Consider the following 15,636-nt stretch of genomic DNA (forward strand, 5'->3'; position numbering starts at 1 on the left):
CTGGGAGCAGAGAGACTCATTGGCAAAGTACTCACACAGCGGTTCCATGTAGGAGATGGCACTGGTGCTGGAACAGAGGCAAGCCCTCGAGAAGCGAGTACCTGGTTCCAGGGAGACAGCTCTGAGGAGTAGATGATAGTAGTACTCACTCATGGTGTCTGTAGCAAATTCTTCCAAGTAGAAGAGGAGATAGGTGCAGGCAGCGGGTCAGGGAACATGGGCCCTTGAGGAGCGAGTACCAGTTACCTGATAACGACCTGAAAGAAGCAAAAGAGGCCCCCGAGGAGCGGGTACCCCATTAGCAGAAAGAGTCCAATGGAAGTTGGAAAGGCAGAGTAGCTGGGTACGGAGAGCGAATCCCATCCGTAAGAATCACCCTTGCTAACTCAACGGCTAGCAATAACTGTAGGCTTAAATATCCGGGCAGCGTGACGTCATCACAGGGGGACGCCCCTGAGGAACGCGGCAATGAGGAAATAAAAATGAGGGCTGTGTGGCGCACGTGCCCTAAGGAACCTGTAGAACATGGCGGGAGGCAGCACCCAAGCCAGTCCGGGAACGCCGGAGAGGACAGCAGGTGGATGCCATGGCAGCCAGGCGTCCATGAAGAGCAGGAGGAGCCGCAAAAAGGGAAAGGTAGGCGGAGTGAAGCCGTCGGGAAGTGACGGTCACAACAGTCTTGAACTACAGTATGAATGTAACTGTTGTAAAAGCAAGTTTGCTTACCGTAAACGGTGTTTCCTTAGATAGCAGAATGAATTAGCCATGCTCTCGTGGATCAGATATAGGGATCTGCCAATCAGGTCCGGGAGGCAGGGCTTATTAAGCAGAGGTTTGGTTTTTAGTCTCTGCGGCTGCGCGTGTGTTCCCACGCAGGAAAGTAACAGATTCTCCTCAGTCTATTTCTTTCCGCGCGTGGGATCGCACGTGGAGCTAACCTTCTCAGGATGTCAAAATCGGGATTCAAATGGTGTCGCTGCAGCAAGGTAATGTCAGTCACGGATGGCCATGACCGATGTTACCGTTGCCTCGGTGCCAACCACAACGCAGGAGAATGCGAGTTTTGCGCTTGCATGTCCCCTTGGGCCCAGAGACAGAGGGCCTACAAAATGAAGGAACTTCTCAGCCTCTCGGGCCATCGGAGGCTCATTCCTCGCCGGGACCGGTGAAAAGATCCGCTCCCCTTCGCAGGAGAGCGGCATCGTGGGATCCTCGTCCCTCCAGGCCTGGAGGAAAAGAGGTAACAAAACAAGCGAGGCCGTTGGATCAGGGATCTGATCCATCCGATCGAGACTGATCGGCCTCGGTGAAAAAACCGGCGCCGCATGACCATGCAAGATGGACATGAGATACGACGCCATCTTGGGAATGAACCGTGGAGCCGAAAATCCGGCCACGTGACGCGGCGCCGAAAACTCCGGCGCAGCCGACAGCCTCGAAGGGACCGGCGCCGAGAACATCAGAGCACATTACGGCGCCCGAAGATATCGACGCATAGCACGGCGCCGAAGATGTCGACGCATAGCACGGAGCCGCAGACATAGGGCTCTTCAGATGTCTGAAATGAATCGGGCCATCCACCACCAAGTTGATGAAATCCACGAACCAAGGACGCCGCGGCCACTCCGGAATGACCAATATCACTTCTCTGTGATGTTTCTCTATGCGACACAAAACCTTGCCCACTAACAGCCAAGGGGGGAACACTCCTTAAGGCCAAGGCAGAACCAGAGTGTCGACGCCTTCGGGCCTGTGCTGTTGTCATCGACTGAAGAATCGAAACACTTTGGCATTTTGACGAGTCGCCATTAAATCCACATGAGGGGACCCCCAACATCGCCTGATGAGCCGCATCACCGCTTCCAACAATTCCCACTCGCCTGGATCTAACCGAGTCCGACTTAGGAAATCCACTTGAACATTTTTGACCCCGGCTATGTGAAACGCAGCTTTCCCCTCAAGGTAGGACTCTGCCCAACGCATTGAGTCCCGCACCTCTCGGGCTACTGCCTGACTCTTGGTGCCACCCTACCAATTGATATATGCCACTGTTGTCGCGTTGTCGGAAAGAATCCTCACTGAACGTCCTCTCACTACCGGCAAGAAATTCCTCAAGGCTACACGGACCACCCTAGTATCCAAACAGTTGACAGACCATGCAGATTCTCTTGCAGACCAGAGACCCTGAACTGAACAATGTTGACAAACGGCTCCCCAGCCAGATAGACTGGCATCTGTAGTAACTATCACCCAGTCCGGGACCTCAAAATCCATCCCGCGAAGGAGATTGGGAGTGTGAAGCTACCAAGCTAGACTGTCTCCTGCCATGCCCTTGAGAGGCAAAGGCAAGTGAAATTCCTCCGAGATCGGTTTCCACCATGCCAAAAGTGCCCTTTGCAACGGCCACATATGGAAAAACGCTCACAGAACCAATTCCAAGGTTGAAATCATGGAGCCTAGAACTTGTAAATTATCCCACACTTTGGGGACACGCAACTGCAACAACTGGCGAATCCGATTCTGCAGACTGATCACCCTTTCCTCCGTGAGATACACCCTACCAGTCCGAGTGTCGAACCAAGCTCCCAAGTAGCCCAAGGACTGGGTCAGGGTCAAATGACTGAAGAGCCTCGAGTACTCTGCTGACCGACTGAAGCCTCTGATTTTGCCCTGATAAGCCAGTCATCTAAATATGGGTGTACCAGAACCCCTTCCTTCCAAAGTGCCGCCGTTACCACCACATCACCTTGGTGAAGGTGCATGGCGCTGTGGCCAGTCTGAAAGGGAGGGCCCGAAACTGAAAATGCTGCCCCAGGACGCTGAAGTGAAGAAAACATTGTGAGTCCAGATGGATCGGAATATGCAGATAGGCCTCCATGAGATCCAGAGAAGCCAGAAACTCCCCCTTGTGAACTGCTGCTATCACCGAACGCTAGGTCTCCATCCGGAAGTGGGGAACCGTGAGAGCGGCATTCACCCTCTTCAAATAGAGTATGGGATGGAACGTACCCTCTTTCTTCGGGATCACAGAATAGACGGAATAGCGATCCTTGCAAACCTCCGACAAGGTTCCTGCTCCGAAGCTCTGGAGATGTGCTAAGGTCTCCCAGACCGCCAACTGCTTCTTTACAGGCCCACAGGGAGAAATTAGAAAAAGACTGCGAACGGGCCGAGCAAATTCTAACATGTAGCCTTTTTTTACCACACTGAGAACCCACTGGTCCTGTGTAATCTTGGCCCACTCGTCATAAAATTGCCTCCAGCGACCTCCTATAATAGGAACAACGGAGTGGACCAGCCTCGCCTCATTGCGAGAACTTGCCACTGGTAGCAGAGCCTCCTGCAGCTCCTCAAAAAGGCCTACAGGCTCCTCGAAAGGACTGCCCCCAAGACTGTCTGCGAAGAGAGAACTGCCTCTGAGACCCAGGAGCAGACCTTACAGGTCTTGATCTCCTGTCTGATCGAAACTGAGACCTGGCCTGAAAAAATCTTTTGGCTTTAGGTATATCCTCAGGTAGATGGAGTGGCTTTTATCTCCAAGAGATTGAATTAGTTGCTCAAGGTCTTCACCAAACAAAAGGCGACCTTTGAAAGGCAAGGAACCTAACTGCACCTTTGAGGAGACGTCTGCTGACCAGTTTCACAGCCAGAGTAGTCTTCTGGCCACCCAGCCGAAGCCATAGCTCTAGAGGAGATACGCACCAAATCATATAGGGCATCCGCACTGAAAGCAACCGCTGCCTCGATGCACTTGGTACTGTCTGTGTGTTCCCCAGCCTTGGGAAGGTGCTCCTGCAGCTGCTGCACAAAGTAGAGGCACACACACTGCATGAAGCTGGAACAAATCGCCACACGCAACCCTAAAGCTGAGACCTCAAAAATCCACTTTAGATGCACCTCTAACTTGCGATCTTGCATATCCTTCAGGGTCGCGGAACCCGTCACCAGAATAGTGGTCCTCTTAGTAACTGCAGACACTGCCGCATCAACCTTAGGGAGTGCAAAAGATTCCAAGTCCTCCTCTAGAAGGGAATAAAGCTTTCCAATGGTCCAAGCAACCTTAAGACCAGCATCGGGCATCCCCCATTCTGCATCCACTAACTTGCGAACCGATTTATGAAATAGAAAGGAAACCGAGAGACTCCTCACCCCATCCAGGACAGGGTCCTCTCCTTCTAAATCCATGTCACTCTGGGGCATCTTAGCCCCTAATACTTGAAAAGCTAGTGGGAGTAAGACATCTAATTCCTCCCTTTTAAACAAAAAGACCTCCTTCGGGTCCTCTGCCCCGGGAGCAAGGCACCCCAAGTCGTTCCCTAGACTCGTATCACTGGCCGTCGGATCAACCAGACACTTTGGCGAGTCCTGGTCAGGCTCCTCCCCTGATAATCTAGGAGCCGGACCAGAATCATCAAAGCCATCTCTGGAATGAAACAGGGACGACGAGGGCCTACCTAGCCTGGAACCCCCGATGAACCCTCCCCACCCTCCGTACACGCCGCAGAGACCAGCTCGATTGAGCCGTGATCTTGCCAAGCCGCAAGCCCTAAAAGCGGTACCATGGGCCATAATGGGGGAGGGGAAACGGTGCTGACGAGAGGAGACTGACTGAGCTCACACAACAAAAAAACAAAACAAAACAAATTGAAAGCAAGCAGTCCCCCCCCCCCCTCCCCCCGAATTGAGCAGATCTTACCGGCACAGGAGGAGGAGGAAGTCACCCGCTGAGCTGCTACCTGTGTTTAACTTTTTTTTTTTTTTTAACTTTAACAGAGAAACCAAAACAAAAGAACTGAGACCTAAACCTGCAATAAAAAGAGACAGGTGGTCACAGAACCAGGGGGTAAGCAAAAGCAAAAAAAACCCTGAGAGCCTGCAGCTGCCACAGCGGCCTCGTGAGGGAAGGGATCTGGACAACCAGATGTGCACCCCCCCCCCCCCCCGGCGCACAGACAGGCACACAAAGGGGTAACAACCCCCAGCCCATCCGCCTCAATCGGACGGGGTAGGACCTTCCAGGAAAAATGAGGTCACCAAAAAAGAAACCCCCGGGAGGAAAGCTTAAAAGAATACAGTCCTAGAAAAAAGTGTAGAACTGCAGGTTTCTCACCCTCTGCCATCTGCTGGAGACAGAGAAATACTGAGGAACTGCAGGTGACACTGGGGTTTATGAGGCAGTGTCAGTAAAACTTTCTCTGTCTCCATCTGCTGGCAGGGATGAATAACCCAGGAGTCTGGACTGATATGGGTACGTACAGAGAAAGTGAGTTTGTCTCATAGTTTGACAGGTTAAGGTACTGAACTTACAGAAGGATCAGGATTACAGTTGAGGCTGTTTAAAGCTATTTCATTAGATGCTCCTTTGATAGCATCCTGGATCATGCCACGGAAGTCTATTATTTGGCCCTGAAAAGTAATAAAATTAAGTTATACAATTGGGCTCTGCTACAAAAATATTGCTCTTTCAATTGTCAATAAATACACAATTATTAATGTCAGGCAAACAAGGTATGCACTTGCCAAGTGGCAGCCTTGGATTCAATTTCTTAGACCCAGCTTTTGCTCATCAGACTGGTAGTGGCTGTTGATGCTGTGGAGCTATTTATGTATTTACTATTTATTTATTAAAATAGTGGAACTACATTGGAACTACATTGGAACTACATTGGTTACCGATTGAACACAGAATTAAATACAAAACCCTATGTACCATCCATAAACTAATTCATGATGAGAAATCAGACTGGCTAAACACAGCATTACGGGTACACGTCCCTCACAGAAATCTTGGATCAGCAAATAAAGCACTCCTAACCATCCCTTCAGTTAAAACAGCAAGACTAACCCAAGTGAGGGAAAGGGCCTTATCATTAGCAGGACCCACAATTTGGAACACAATGCCTCCAGAGATCAGATTACAAAGTGATCTCAAGGCATTTAGGAAAAGTTTAAAAACATGGCTTTTTAAACAGGCATTTTACAAGGAGACGGGAGAATAGAAATTATTCAAGAATAAGCAGATAAACACCGACACACAGTACTTATGACAATACAGTAGAGTAGTCTATGAACCCCACATCACAACTAGCATATTGATAACACTATGTATAATAAATTTACCCGTAAAAGTACTTTCAGTACACTCGGTCATGACCCACTTCTCTAAAAATTATTTTGTCTAATGATATATTGTAACCGAACCTTTGACGGCACCTGTTAGAATATACTATAGTACACTTTTACTTACATTAAATATGTGCCTACATGTAAACCGTTGCGATGGTATATAACTTAGCGACGGTATAGAAAAGATTTGAAATAAAATAAATAAATACATTTATCATCCACCTATATTATTTATTTATAAAAATATTTATCATTCGCCTATGACTTCACCTGTGCTAGGTGAAGTACAGACATAAAATAAACAATCTAGGAATTAAAAGTAATCTAAAAAACAATACAATAAAAACATAATATTATAAACAAAATTAAAAACAATAAACTGCATTTGTCTAAATAATAAAAGCTTCCTGAAAAAGGAGTGTCTTAAGCTGTTTCCGAAATATCAGCATATCATCAATCTCTCTCATGGCAGCAGGCAAGGTGTTCCAACATACAGGCCCAAAACAGAAAATGTATGATGTCTGGTACTAGCCAAATGTGCAATTTTAGGTGATGGAACTAAAAGGAAATGTTTCTCACTAGATCGAAGGGATTGTCCTGGAAGCATTCAGAGTCTCCAGGAGAAGAGAAAGTGAAATTCCTCATCTGAAACATGTGTTCTCTGAAGACATCCAATCAACCAGTCACACAAGTGGGTCATGTGACTGCCACATGAATTGAGTAGAACATTTTTTTTGGTAAAGACTAGAAAGGGGGAGGGAGTCATAGCCCTCATACAATGGCAACACCTAGTGGTTGGATTTAGAGCCCATGACTGCAGGGGTCTGGACTGAGCCCTGGTATATGGCCCCCACCTGTTGCTGCAATTATTGGACTAAAGAAATTTGGGAGGGAATATAAAACTTACTTGGGTAGTTGCAATTGAAGGTTCACAGTTCTAAATCCCAGCCTTGGTTCTGATTGAAATTTGCTCAAAGCCCTTAAGTCTAGGATGGGTCAGAATCCCTCAGCTGTGGAGCTGGGAAAACATGTCCAATATCGCCAGCAGATGAAATGAAACTAAGGCAGTGGCAGGGCCATGGGCACATGGAAATCCTTGCATGTACCCAATAAAGATGTATTAGTTTTTACATTTATTTACATTTACATTTATTAAAATTTCTGGATCACCCAACACAAAAAGGCCCAGGCAATGAACAGAAAACCATACATAATCATAAAAACATTAACACAATTAAACAAGGCTGAAACAAAATAAAAAGACAATTATATCTACAACAGAAATCTTCATCCTAAAATAATAAACCGTTGCGATGGTATATAACCATCGAACGGCAGGGAAGGAGTGCAGAGGCCTGCGCAGTCGGCGCTAAAGCCCATCGGGGTAAGGCCTTTTAAATTGCACTTACTCCATCCGGGCTCCTTCGCTGCCCACGCGGCTCAACCTTCAGCCTGCCGTCCTTCAGGGCCCTCCCCCATCGCTGTGATCGACAGCCCGAGAGACCAATCCGGTCCCCGGACCAGGACCGACGTCATCGAAAGGGAGACCCCGCTGAAATTTAAAAGGCAGACCCGGGGGCCTGCCCCTTTGTTTCGCCCCTTCGGTTCGCCCCTCGCTTACACCGAGCAGCACCCCATTATACCTCCCAATTCGTATCCTGCAATTTGACTAAAGTCAACAACACCCTGCAAGTCCCCTCTCCCTTTTTGCCTCACCGTAAACGGTGAAATTTTTCTTTCGTCTAATTTGTTTTTCTCTCATTAAAAAATGCCTCCCTTTATATGCGACTACCCTGTCTACTCTTAGCATGGATACCACTCTAGTATTTCCCCTATATCACCACACAAGCCCAGACACATCAGAAGAAGGATCATTCCTATCCCCATCCTCCCCAGCACCCAAGCAATCAGTCTCTCACTCATCTCCTTAATATTGTTCAATGCCCAATCCCTCCAGAAGAAAACACATATCCTACATGACTTCCTAACGGACGCTAAACCAGAAATCTGCGCTATAACTGAAACCTGGTTTAAACAGCATGACACACCCCTTATCAACCAGCTCCCTATCAACAGTTACGACCTCTTCTCAATTCCACGCAAAAAGAAAAGAGGTGGCGGTTTACTATTGGCTGTAAAAAAGGAGCTCAAACTGATATCCCAGAAATGTGACCTCCCCCCCCAGTACGAAATTGGCTTTTTCAAATCTGATTCGTTTCAAATTTGTCTCATCTACACCCCCCCAGGTCTCCTAGAGAAAGACTCCTCCCCCCTTATTGAATTCTTTGCCAATTCCCTATCCCCTGACCTACCCACGATTCTCCTTGGCGACTTTAACCTACATGTAGATGCCTGCCCACAATCCCCCGCCTGTGAAACTTTCATTTCCTCCATGGAAGCCATGGGATACAAGCAAATCATCCACTCCCCTACCCACAAAGCTGGACACACCCTTGATCTCATATTCATCAACTCCACAATCAATATTATCAATTCACCATCATGTTTGGCAGTACCATGGTCTGATCACTCCTTGATCCAAACTACCCTTTCACTACCACAAGCATCCCTTAACATGCCAGCGCAACCCATCACTTTTAAATTTCGCAAATCCTTTACAGTGGATACCCTCTCTCAAGCCTGCTCTGACATAGACAACCAGATTGACCTCTCCTCTACTGACAACGCCTTCTCCTCCTGGGTCGACCTTACCCTCAACATTGCTAACAAGCTTTGCCCTGTAACCACAAAATCTGTCAACCCGTCCAGTCGAAATAGAAAACCCTGGTTCACACCCGAACTCAGAAAGCTAAAGACTCAGATGAGAGCTGCTGAAAGGTGCTGGTGTAAACACCCCTCCCCTGTCTCCAAGAATACATACTACCAGCACATGCACAAGTATAGAAAATCCATACTCCTTACCAAACGTGAATACTATTCAAAAAAAATTCACGGCCTACAATATAATCCCAGGGCCCTTTTCTCAATGGTTGCGGACTTCACTAACTCCACCTACACACAGCCTGCAACAACTACCTCCAAGAACCGTTGCAATGAATTAGCTCATTTCTTTAGAGATAAAATCTCATCTCTCACTGCAAAATTTTCTCACAGCACCAACAACATTTCTTTACCTATCATCAACTCTACAGCTACTCTTTCCTCTTTTGACTCCTCGTCCTCACTGGAAATAGAGAACATCTTAAGAAAGATGAAACCTTCTTCTCATCCCTCGGAAACTATCCCTTCTAAACTCATACTATCAATTCCCAAAGTAATTGCTAAACCGCTATCCAACATCGTCAACTGTTCCTTGGAACAAGGCACAGTCCCTAATTTTCTCAAACATGCAGTAGTTAAACCGCTACTCAAAAAACCTAATCTTGATCCTTCCACCTTGTCAACTTCAGACCTGTTTCCAACCTACCCCTCTTAGCTAAAATCCTGGAAAGACTCGTAAATTCACGCCTATCTCTCCACCTTGAACAAAACAACATTTTGCCCTCAACTCAATACGGTTTCAGGAAGCATCTTAGTACTGAAACACTCCTACTCTCACTTACTGACACCCTCATCAAAGGAACTGATTCGGGCTCTTCATATCTGATTGCTATGCTAGACATCTCAGCAGCGTTTGACACTGTCAATCACTCTATCCTTCTCAACATCCTCAGTAATATTGGAATTGCTGGAAACGCGCTATCTTGGTTACAGTCTTACCTACAAAACCGCCTTTTCACTGTCCTTTGTGATAACACTGAATCCGAACCTATCAATCTCCCTCAAGGTGTCCCCCAGGGCTCCTCCCTATCCTCTACCCTCTTTAACATTTACTTGCTTCCCCTCACCACTCTTCTAACCAATCTGCGTATCAAGCACTTCATATATGCAGATGACGTGCAAATTCTTTTCCCTTTCTCTGATTCCCTCCAAACCGCCCTTCAAAACTGGGAATCCTGCCTTTCCTCCATTAACCAACTCCTCAGACATGCATCTTGCTCTCAACCCCCAAAAAACTGAGCTCCTTATCATTTCCAACAAGCAGCCACCACCAGCAATCAGGGGGATTGCTGGTGGTGGCTGCTTGTTGCATCGACATCATTCTCATCACACACTCGCAACCTTGGTGTCATCATTGATAATCAACTCTCTTTCAAACCATTTATCAACGCTATTATCAGAGACTGCTATTTCAAACTACAAACGATTAAAAAACTCAGACCACTTCTACACTTCTCTGATTTTCGCACAGTTCTGCAGTCTATTATCTTTTCGAAAATAGACTACTGTAACGCCCTCCTCCTTGGACTCCCTTCAACATATACCAAACCTTTACAACTCTTACAAAATGCCGCTGCACGTATCCTCACCAATTCCAAAAAAAGGGACCACATCACACCCACACTGATTGAACTCCACTGGCTCCCTAAACAATCACGTATTTTGTACAAAGCCCTCTCCCTGATACATAAAAGTCTGATTAATGAAAACCTTAACTGGATCACCCCCCCTCTACATCCACGCACATCTATCAGACCCACCCGCCCCGCCCTATAAGGAACCCTCCGTACTCCTACAATCAAAACGATCAAACTTACCTCCACCATGAACAGAGCATTCTCCCTTGCTGGCCCTACCCTATGGAACTCCCTACCACCTGATATACGCACTGAGACCTCAACCCCTAACTTAAAAAAAAACCTAAAAACATGGTTGTTCTTACAGGCCTACTCACATGCTCCCCCACCCCAATGAGGAAGACCCTTCAACACGATATCCTACAACTCGATATCGTTAAGCTAACCCTCATATCTGATTCTCACCCCCTAAGCATTTTCTGCTACCCTCATAACTCCATTGACACCCCGTATAGCTCATGAATCTCCCTCTCTCCTACCTCTATAAGCCCTCCATTCTGCCCTCCCTCACCCTCTTTCTCTCTCTTCCACCCCCCTTATCTCCATTTTTTGTTTTCCCCTACCCTCCATTTGAATCTCTAAATTACTCAGCTCCTCACTGCTGTTTTTACACCTTCTACCTACAATGTGTTATAGTTTTAAAGTTATTGTATTGATAGTATCATGACCCCTCCAGCATAAGTGTTCTCCTTAAGATATCTTCATGAATATAGTTCCCTAAGTAACTCATATACTCCCTACTCGCATATACATATATATATCTCTTGTATTTTATTGTATAGTTCTATTTATTACAATTATATCTCCTGTATATTTGTTTTCCACATTGTTCTACTGTTCTTTGTAAGGGGCTTTGCCCATAAGTTATTAGTTGTATGTAAACCGATACGATGTGCAAACGTCTATCGGTATATAAGAAACCTCAAATAAATAAATAAATAAATAAATAAAATAAAATAAAATAATAAAACAAATAGTATAAAACTAAAGCAATGTTATTAAAAGTAAATCATGCTTTTAAAAATAAACTAAAATAAAAAAAATGTAACTTGTTTCCTAATGTGCTTAACTAATCGCATTGTCTCATGTCAATCGGGAAGGAGTTCCAAAGGATAGGCCCGGCAATAGAAAAGGCACACTCACAGATCGTGTATAATCGTGCCACTTTTGGGGAAAGAATCTCCAGCAAATCACATTGAGAGGAACGCAAAGCTCTTGTTGGTTGGTAAAATTTTAAAATTGCATTAGCCCAATGACATGTCTGATCATTTAACAGTTTGAAAATTAACATTGGGAAGAACGACTGCTTGACACATACAGCAGTCATGTGACCCACTTGTGTGATATTTTTCTATTTGTCTGCAGAGATAATTAGCTATTGCACAAAAGGGATCACTATGAGTGGGATTCAGAGTGCACCCTTTCTGAAGGAAGTTGCAATCTATACATATACACACAAAGCAAATCTATAATCTAGAAATAGATGACCTTTCATGGTGCACCACAATGCAAGCTGTCAAGAGTTCCCAAGGTAGTAGGATTATGTACTATCATTATTGTAGTAACAGGGAAGCAAAAAGGTTTTACTAACTAAAAAAGGCAAAAGCTGAAACATTATTAGTTAACTACACTGCTGATCAATTTTTAAATACATTTATATGGTACAAGCAGGCTGAATTAGCCATGCTATTTGGGAGTCCCAAGCCCAAAGGAAAAAAATGTTTAGTGTGAGGTAGTTTGATTAACCCCAAAGTTCCTTATACATATAGGGGCGGATATTAAGAGCCCTGCTCGCCTAAATCCGCCCAAATCCGGGCGGATTTAGGCGAGCAGGGCCCTGCGCGCCGGTAAGCCTATTTTACATAGGCCTACCGGTGCGCGCAGAGCCCCGGGACTCGCGTAAGTCCCGGGGTTTTCGGAGGGGGCGTGTCGGGGGGTGGGCCCGAACCGCGTGGCGTTTTCGGGGCGTGTCGGGAGCGTTCCGGGGGCGGGCCTGGGGGCGTGGCTACGGCCCGGGGGCGTGGCCGTGCCCTCCGGACCCGCCCCCAGATCGTGTCCCGGCGCGCTAGCGGCCCGCTGGCGTGCGGGGATTTACTTCTCCCTCCGGGAGGCGTAAATCCCCCAACAAAGGTAAGGGGGGGGTTTAGACAGGGCCGGGCGGGTGGGTTAGGTAGGGGAAGGGAGGGGAAGGTGAGGGGAGGGCAAAAGAAAGTTCCCTCCGAGGCCGCTCCGATTTCGGAGCTGCCTCGGAGGGAACGGGGGTAGGCTGCGCGGCTCGGCGCGCGCCAGCTATACGAAATCGATAGCCTTGCGCGCGCCGATCCCGGATTTCAGCGGATACGCGCAGCTACGCGCGTATCTACTGAAATCCAGCGTACTTTTGTTGGCGCCTGGAGCGCCAACAAAAGTACGCCTATTCGCGGTTTTTGAAAATCTACCCCTTAGTGAGTTAGGCTTAAAGGAGATGAATAATTGTGAGGCTTCTTTGTTTATAGTAGGCTAAAGCTCTTTTACAGTCTAAGGTGTGCAGCATAGATTCTCTTCTGTTTCTGTATGGTTTGGGAAAAAAAGATGGGTAATGAAATTGTTGTGCTCCTGCCCGCAAGCCGCGGGCAGTCCCTCACCTACCTGCTGCGAACGTGGCCAGCTAGGCAGCTGCCGACGCCGTCCCTCGCGGTAGGCCGAGCCACGATGCTCCTGGCACCCTCGCAGTCCTCACGCAGCCGCTGGGAGTCTCTTCTTTGCGGCACGGAGCCGCCGCTGCAACCTGCTTCTCATCTTCATGGCACGGAGCCGCTCCAGCTGCCTGCCTCACCTCTTCGCGGCAGGGCTGTAGTCGCTGATGCCGCTGTCCTCCGGGCCTCCCATGCGACAGGGATGCCGCCGATGTGTCTCCACTTCCTGCTTCAGTATAGGCGTGAGTGCGTGCCTCTCTCTGGCTTTTAAAGGGCCAGCGGCGGAAAAAGCCCCGCGGTCCTCGCTGATGATGTCATCCATCCTCGTCTGCTTCAGCCCTATAAAAGGGCTCTTCGTCTGTCCCTCAGGGCCTTCGCAAGGAGCCAGTCTGCTCCTGGATGTCCAGTCCATCGGTCCAGGAGGCTTCTGAGGTCCATCGCTTCTTCAAGGTCCTGTGTTTCTCGTTGGAGCTCCTTTGTCTTCGTCCGTGCCTTTGTTCCTGAAAATCCTGATGTTCCATGACCAGATGTTCCAGATGTTCTGTTGTTCTATGGTTCCGTTCCTGAAAGTCTTGATGTTCCACATCCTGATGTTCCAGATGTTCTGTGTTCCTGATGTCTTGGTCCTGATGCCCTTGTCTTCACCTCTGCAACCAGTTTCCAGGTTCCATGTGCCCACCTTTCCTTGCGCTTATACCGTAAGAATTGCGAAAATGGCAAACTATTTTTTAAGGGTACAGGATGTGTGCTGTTGTAATGAAGCATGGTATTTCGATCTGTTTTTTTAAATACACTTGTAGATACTTCTCCTGAAAATGTTTTCTGTAACTTGACATCCAGAAAAGAAATTTCTGTAAAACTGTATTGCATGACAAATTGAATATTTTCATCACATGTATTGATCCACCTTTCAAAAGACAATAATTCCTTCTCGTTCCCACACCAAATGATGAAAATATCATCAATGAAACGTTTGTAGAAATTTTTTTTTGATGAAAATGGAGTTATCAACCCAAGTGATTTCAAACTGCGCCATGAATAAATTTGCAATGGAGGGGGCCATAGTGGCCCCCATCGCAGTCCCTGAGACTTGCTCATAAAATTGATTTTGAAAAACAAAAAATTTTTTTTTCAAAGCTAATGTTGCCAATTGCAATATAAATTCGGTTGATACTCGATGTGGACGTGTTCTCTTGTCCAAAAATGACTTGATAATCTCCAATGCTTCATTCTGGGGGATTGAGGTGTACAGAGATTTTATATCTAAGGTGACCAACCACTTGTCATGCATGACCTCTAGCAAAGGTTCCAACATTTGTAAGAAATGTGTGATATCACGTATGAAAGAGGGGCACCATGGTATAAATTCTCTATGAAAACAATCTGTAAATATTGATAATGGTTCGAGCAATGATTCATTCGCAGAGATAATTGGTCTGCCAGGTGGTTTGTGTAATGTTTTGTGCACCTTCGGTAGAATATATATGGTAGGAACTCTAGGATGTTTTGGATTTAAGAAATTATACTCTTTATTAGTCAAATAATCCAGTTCTTTAGCGGTATCGTGATCTCGTGTATTTTCTTCTGTAGTTGTTTAGTTGGATTACCTGGCAATTTAATGTATGCAGTTTGATCTTCAATTTGTCTTGTGATCTCTGCAATATAATCTTTTCTGTTCATTAAAACAATGGAACCACCTTTGTCTGCCTCCTTTATGACTAAATCTTGTTTCTTGGATAGTGAAAACAAGATGCTGCGATCTTCTCTGCTTAAATTGTTGCAGAATTTGTCATTTCTATCTTCCAATGACTTAACATCTTTTAAAACTAGTTGACGAAAGGTATCTATACAAGGATGAATTGGTCCTGGCGGTAACCAGGAAGACGGATTGTGAACTAAACTAATGTCATTGTTATATTCAGAAGTTTGAAAATAAGTCTTTAACATTAGTTTGTGAACAAATTTTTGCAGATCCACACGAAATTGGAATGAGTCATGTCCTTCTGTTGGCACATAGGATAAACCTAAATTCAAAATTTTTTCTTCTTCAGAGCTTAATGTAATATCTGAAAGATTTATTATTGCTTTTTCTTGCCTCTCACTGACCCTCGTGAGCGAGTTATTATATTGTGCGTATCTGTGTTCTTGCGATCTTTCCATGTGATCCTGCCTTTTCTTGTTGGAAAATTGCCTCTGTCGAAAAAAGCATTTTCAGTATTACTATCTGATGTTTCCTCTTCTTCTGAAGAACCCTCCGAGGAGTTGTTGAAAGCTGGTGGTCTTTTCTTTTGTTTTGGATGTATCCAAGAGTAAATACTGCCATGTTTATAATCTTGCTCATCTCTGGAAAATTTTGAGATTTTATATTCTCTAAGCTCTTTCTTAAAATTTTCCACATTTTTCTGTAAATCAGCAAA

The 15,636-nt window shown here is 46.0% G+C and overlaps 1 protein-coding gene across 2 annotated transcripts in view; it reads right to left on the bottom strand.

Annotated features, from left to right (window-relative positions):
- KATNAL2 (katanin catalytic subunit A1 like 2) overlaps positions 1-15,636 on the bottom strand; it is a 296,579-nt gene that overhangs the window by 145,256 nt on the left and 135,687 nt on the right. For both annotated transcript variants that reach the window (XM_029580510.1, XM_029580502.1), the window contains exon 7: positions 5,308-5,406. In XM_029580510.1, coding sequence (XP_029436370.1) covers positions 5,308-5,406 — 99 coding nt within the window. The remainder of the gene's footprint in view (positions 1-5,307; positions 5,407-15,636) is intronic.

Source organism: Rhinatrema bivittatum, chromosome 1 (assembly GCF_901001135.1).
Source record: "Rhinatrema bivittatum chromosome 1, aRhiBiv1.1, whole genome shotgun sequence".
NCBI classification, from domain to species: Eukaryota; Metazoa; Chordata; class Amphibia; order Gymnophiona; family Rhinatrematidae; genus Rhinatrema; species Rhinatrema bivittatum.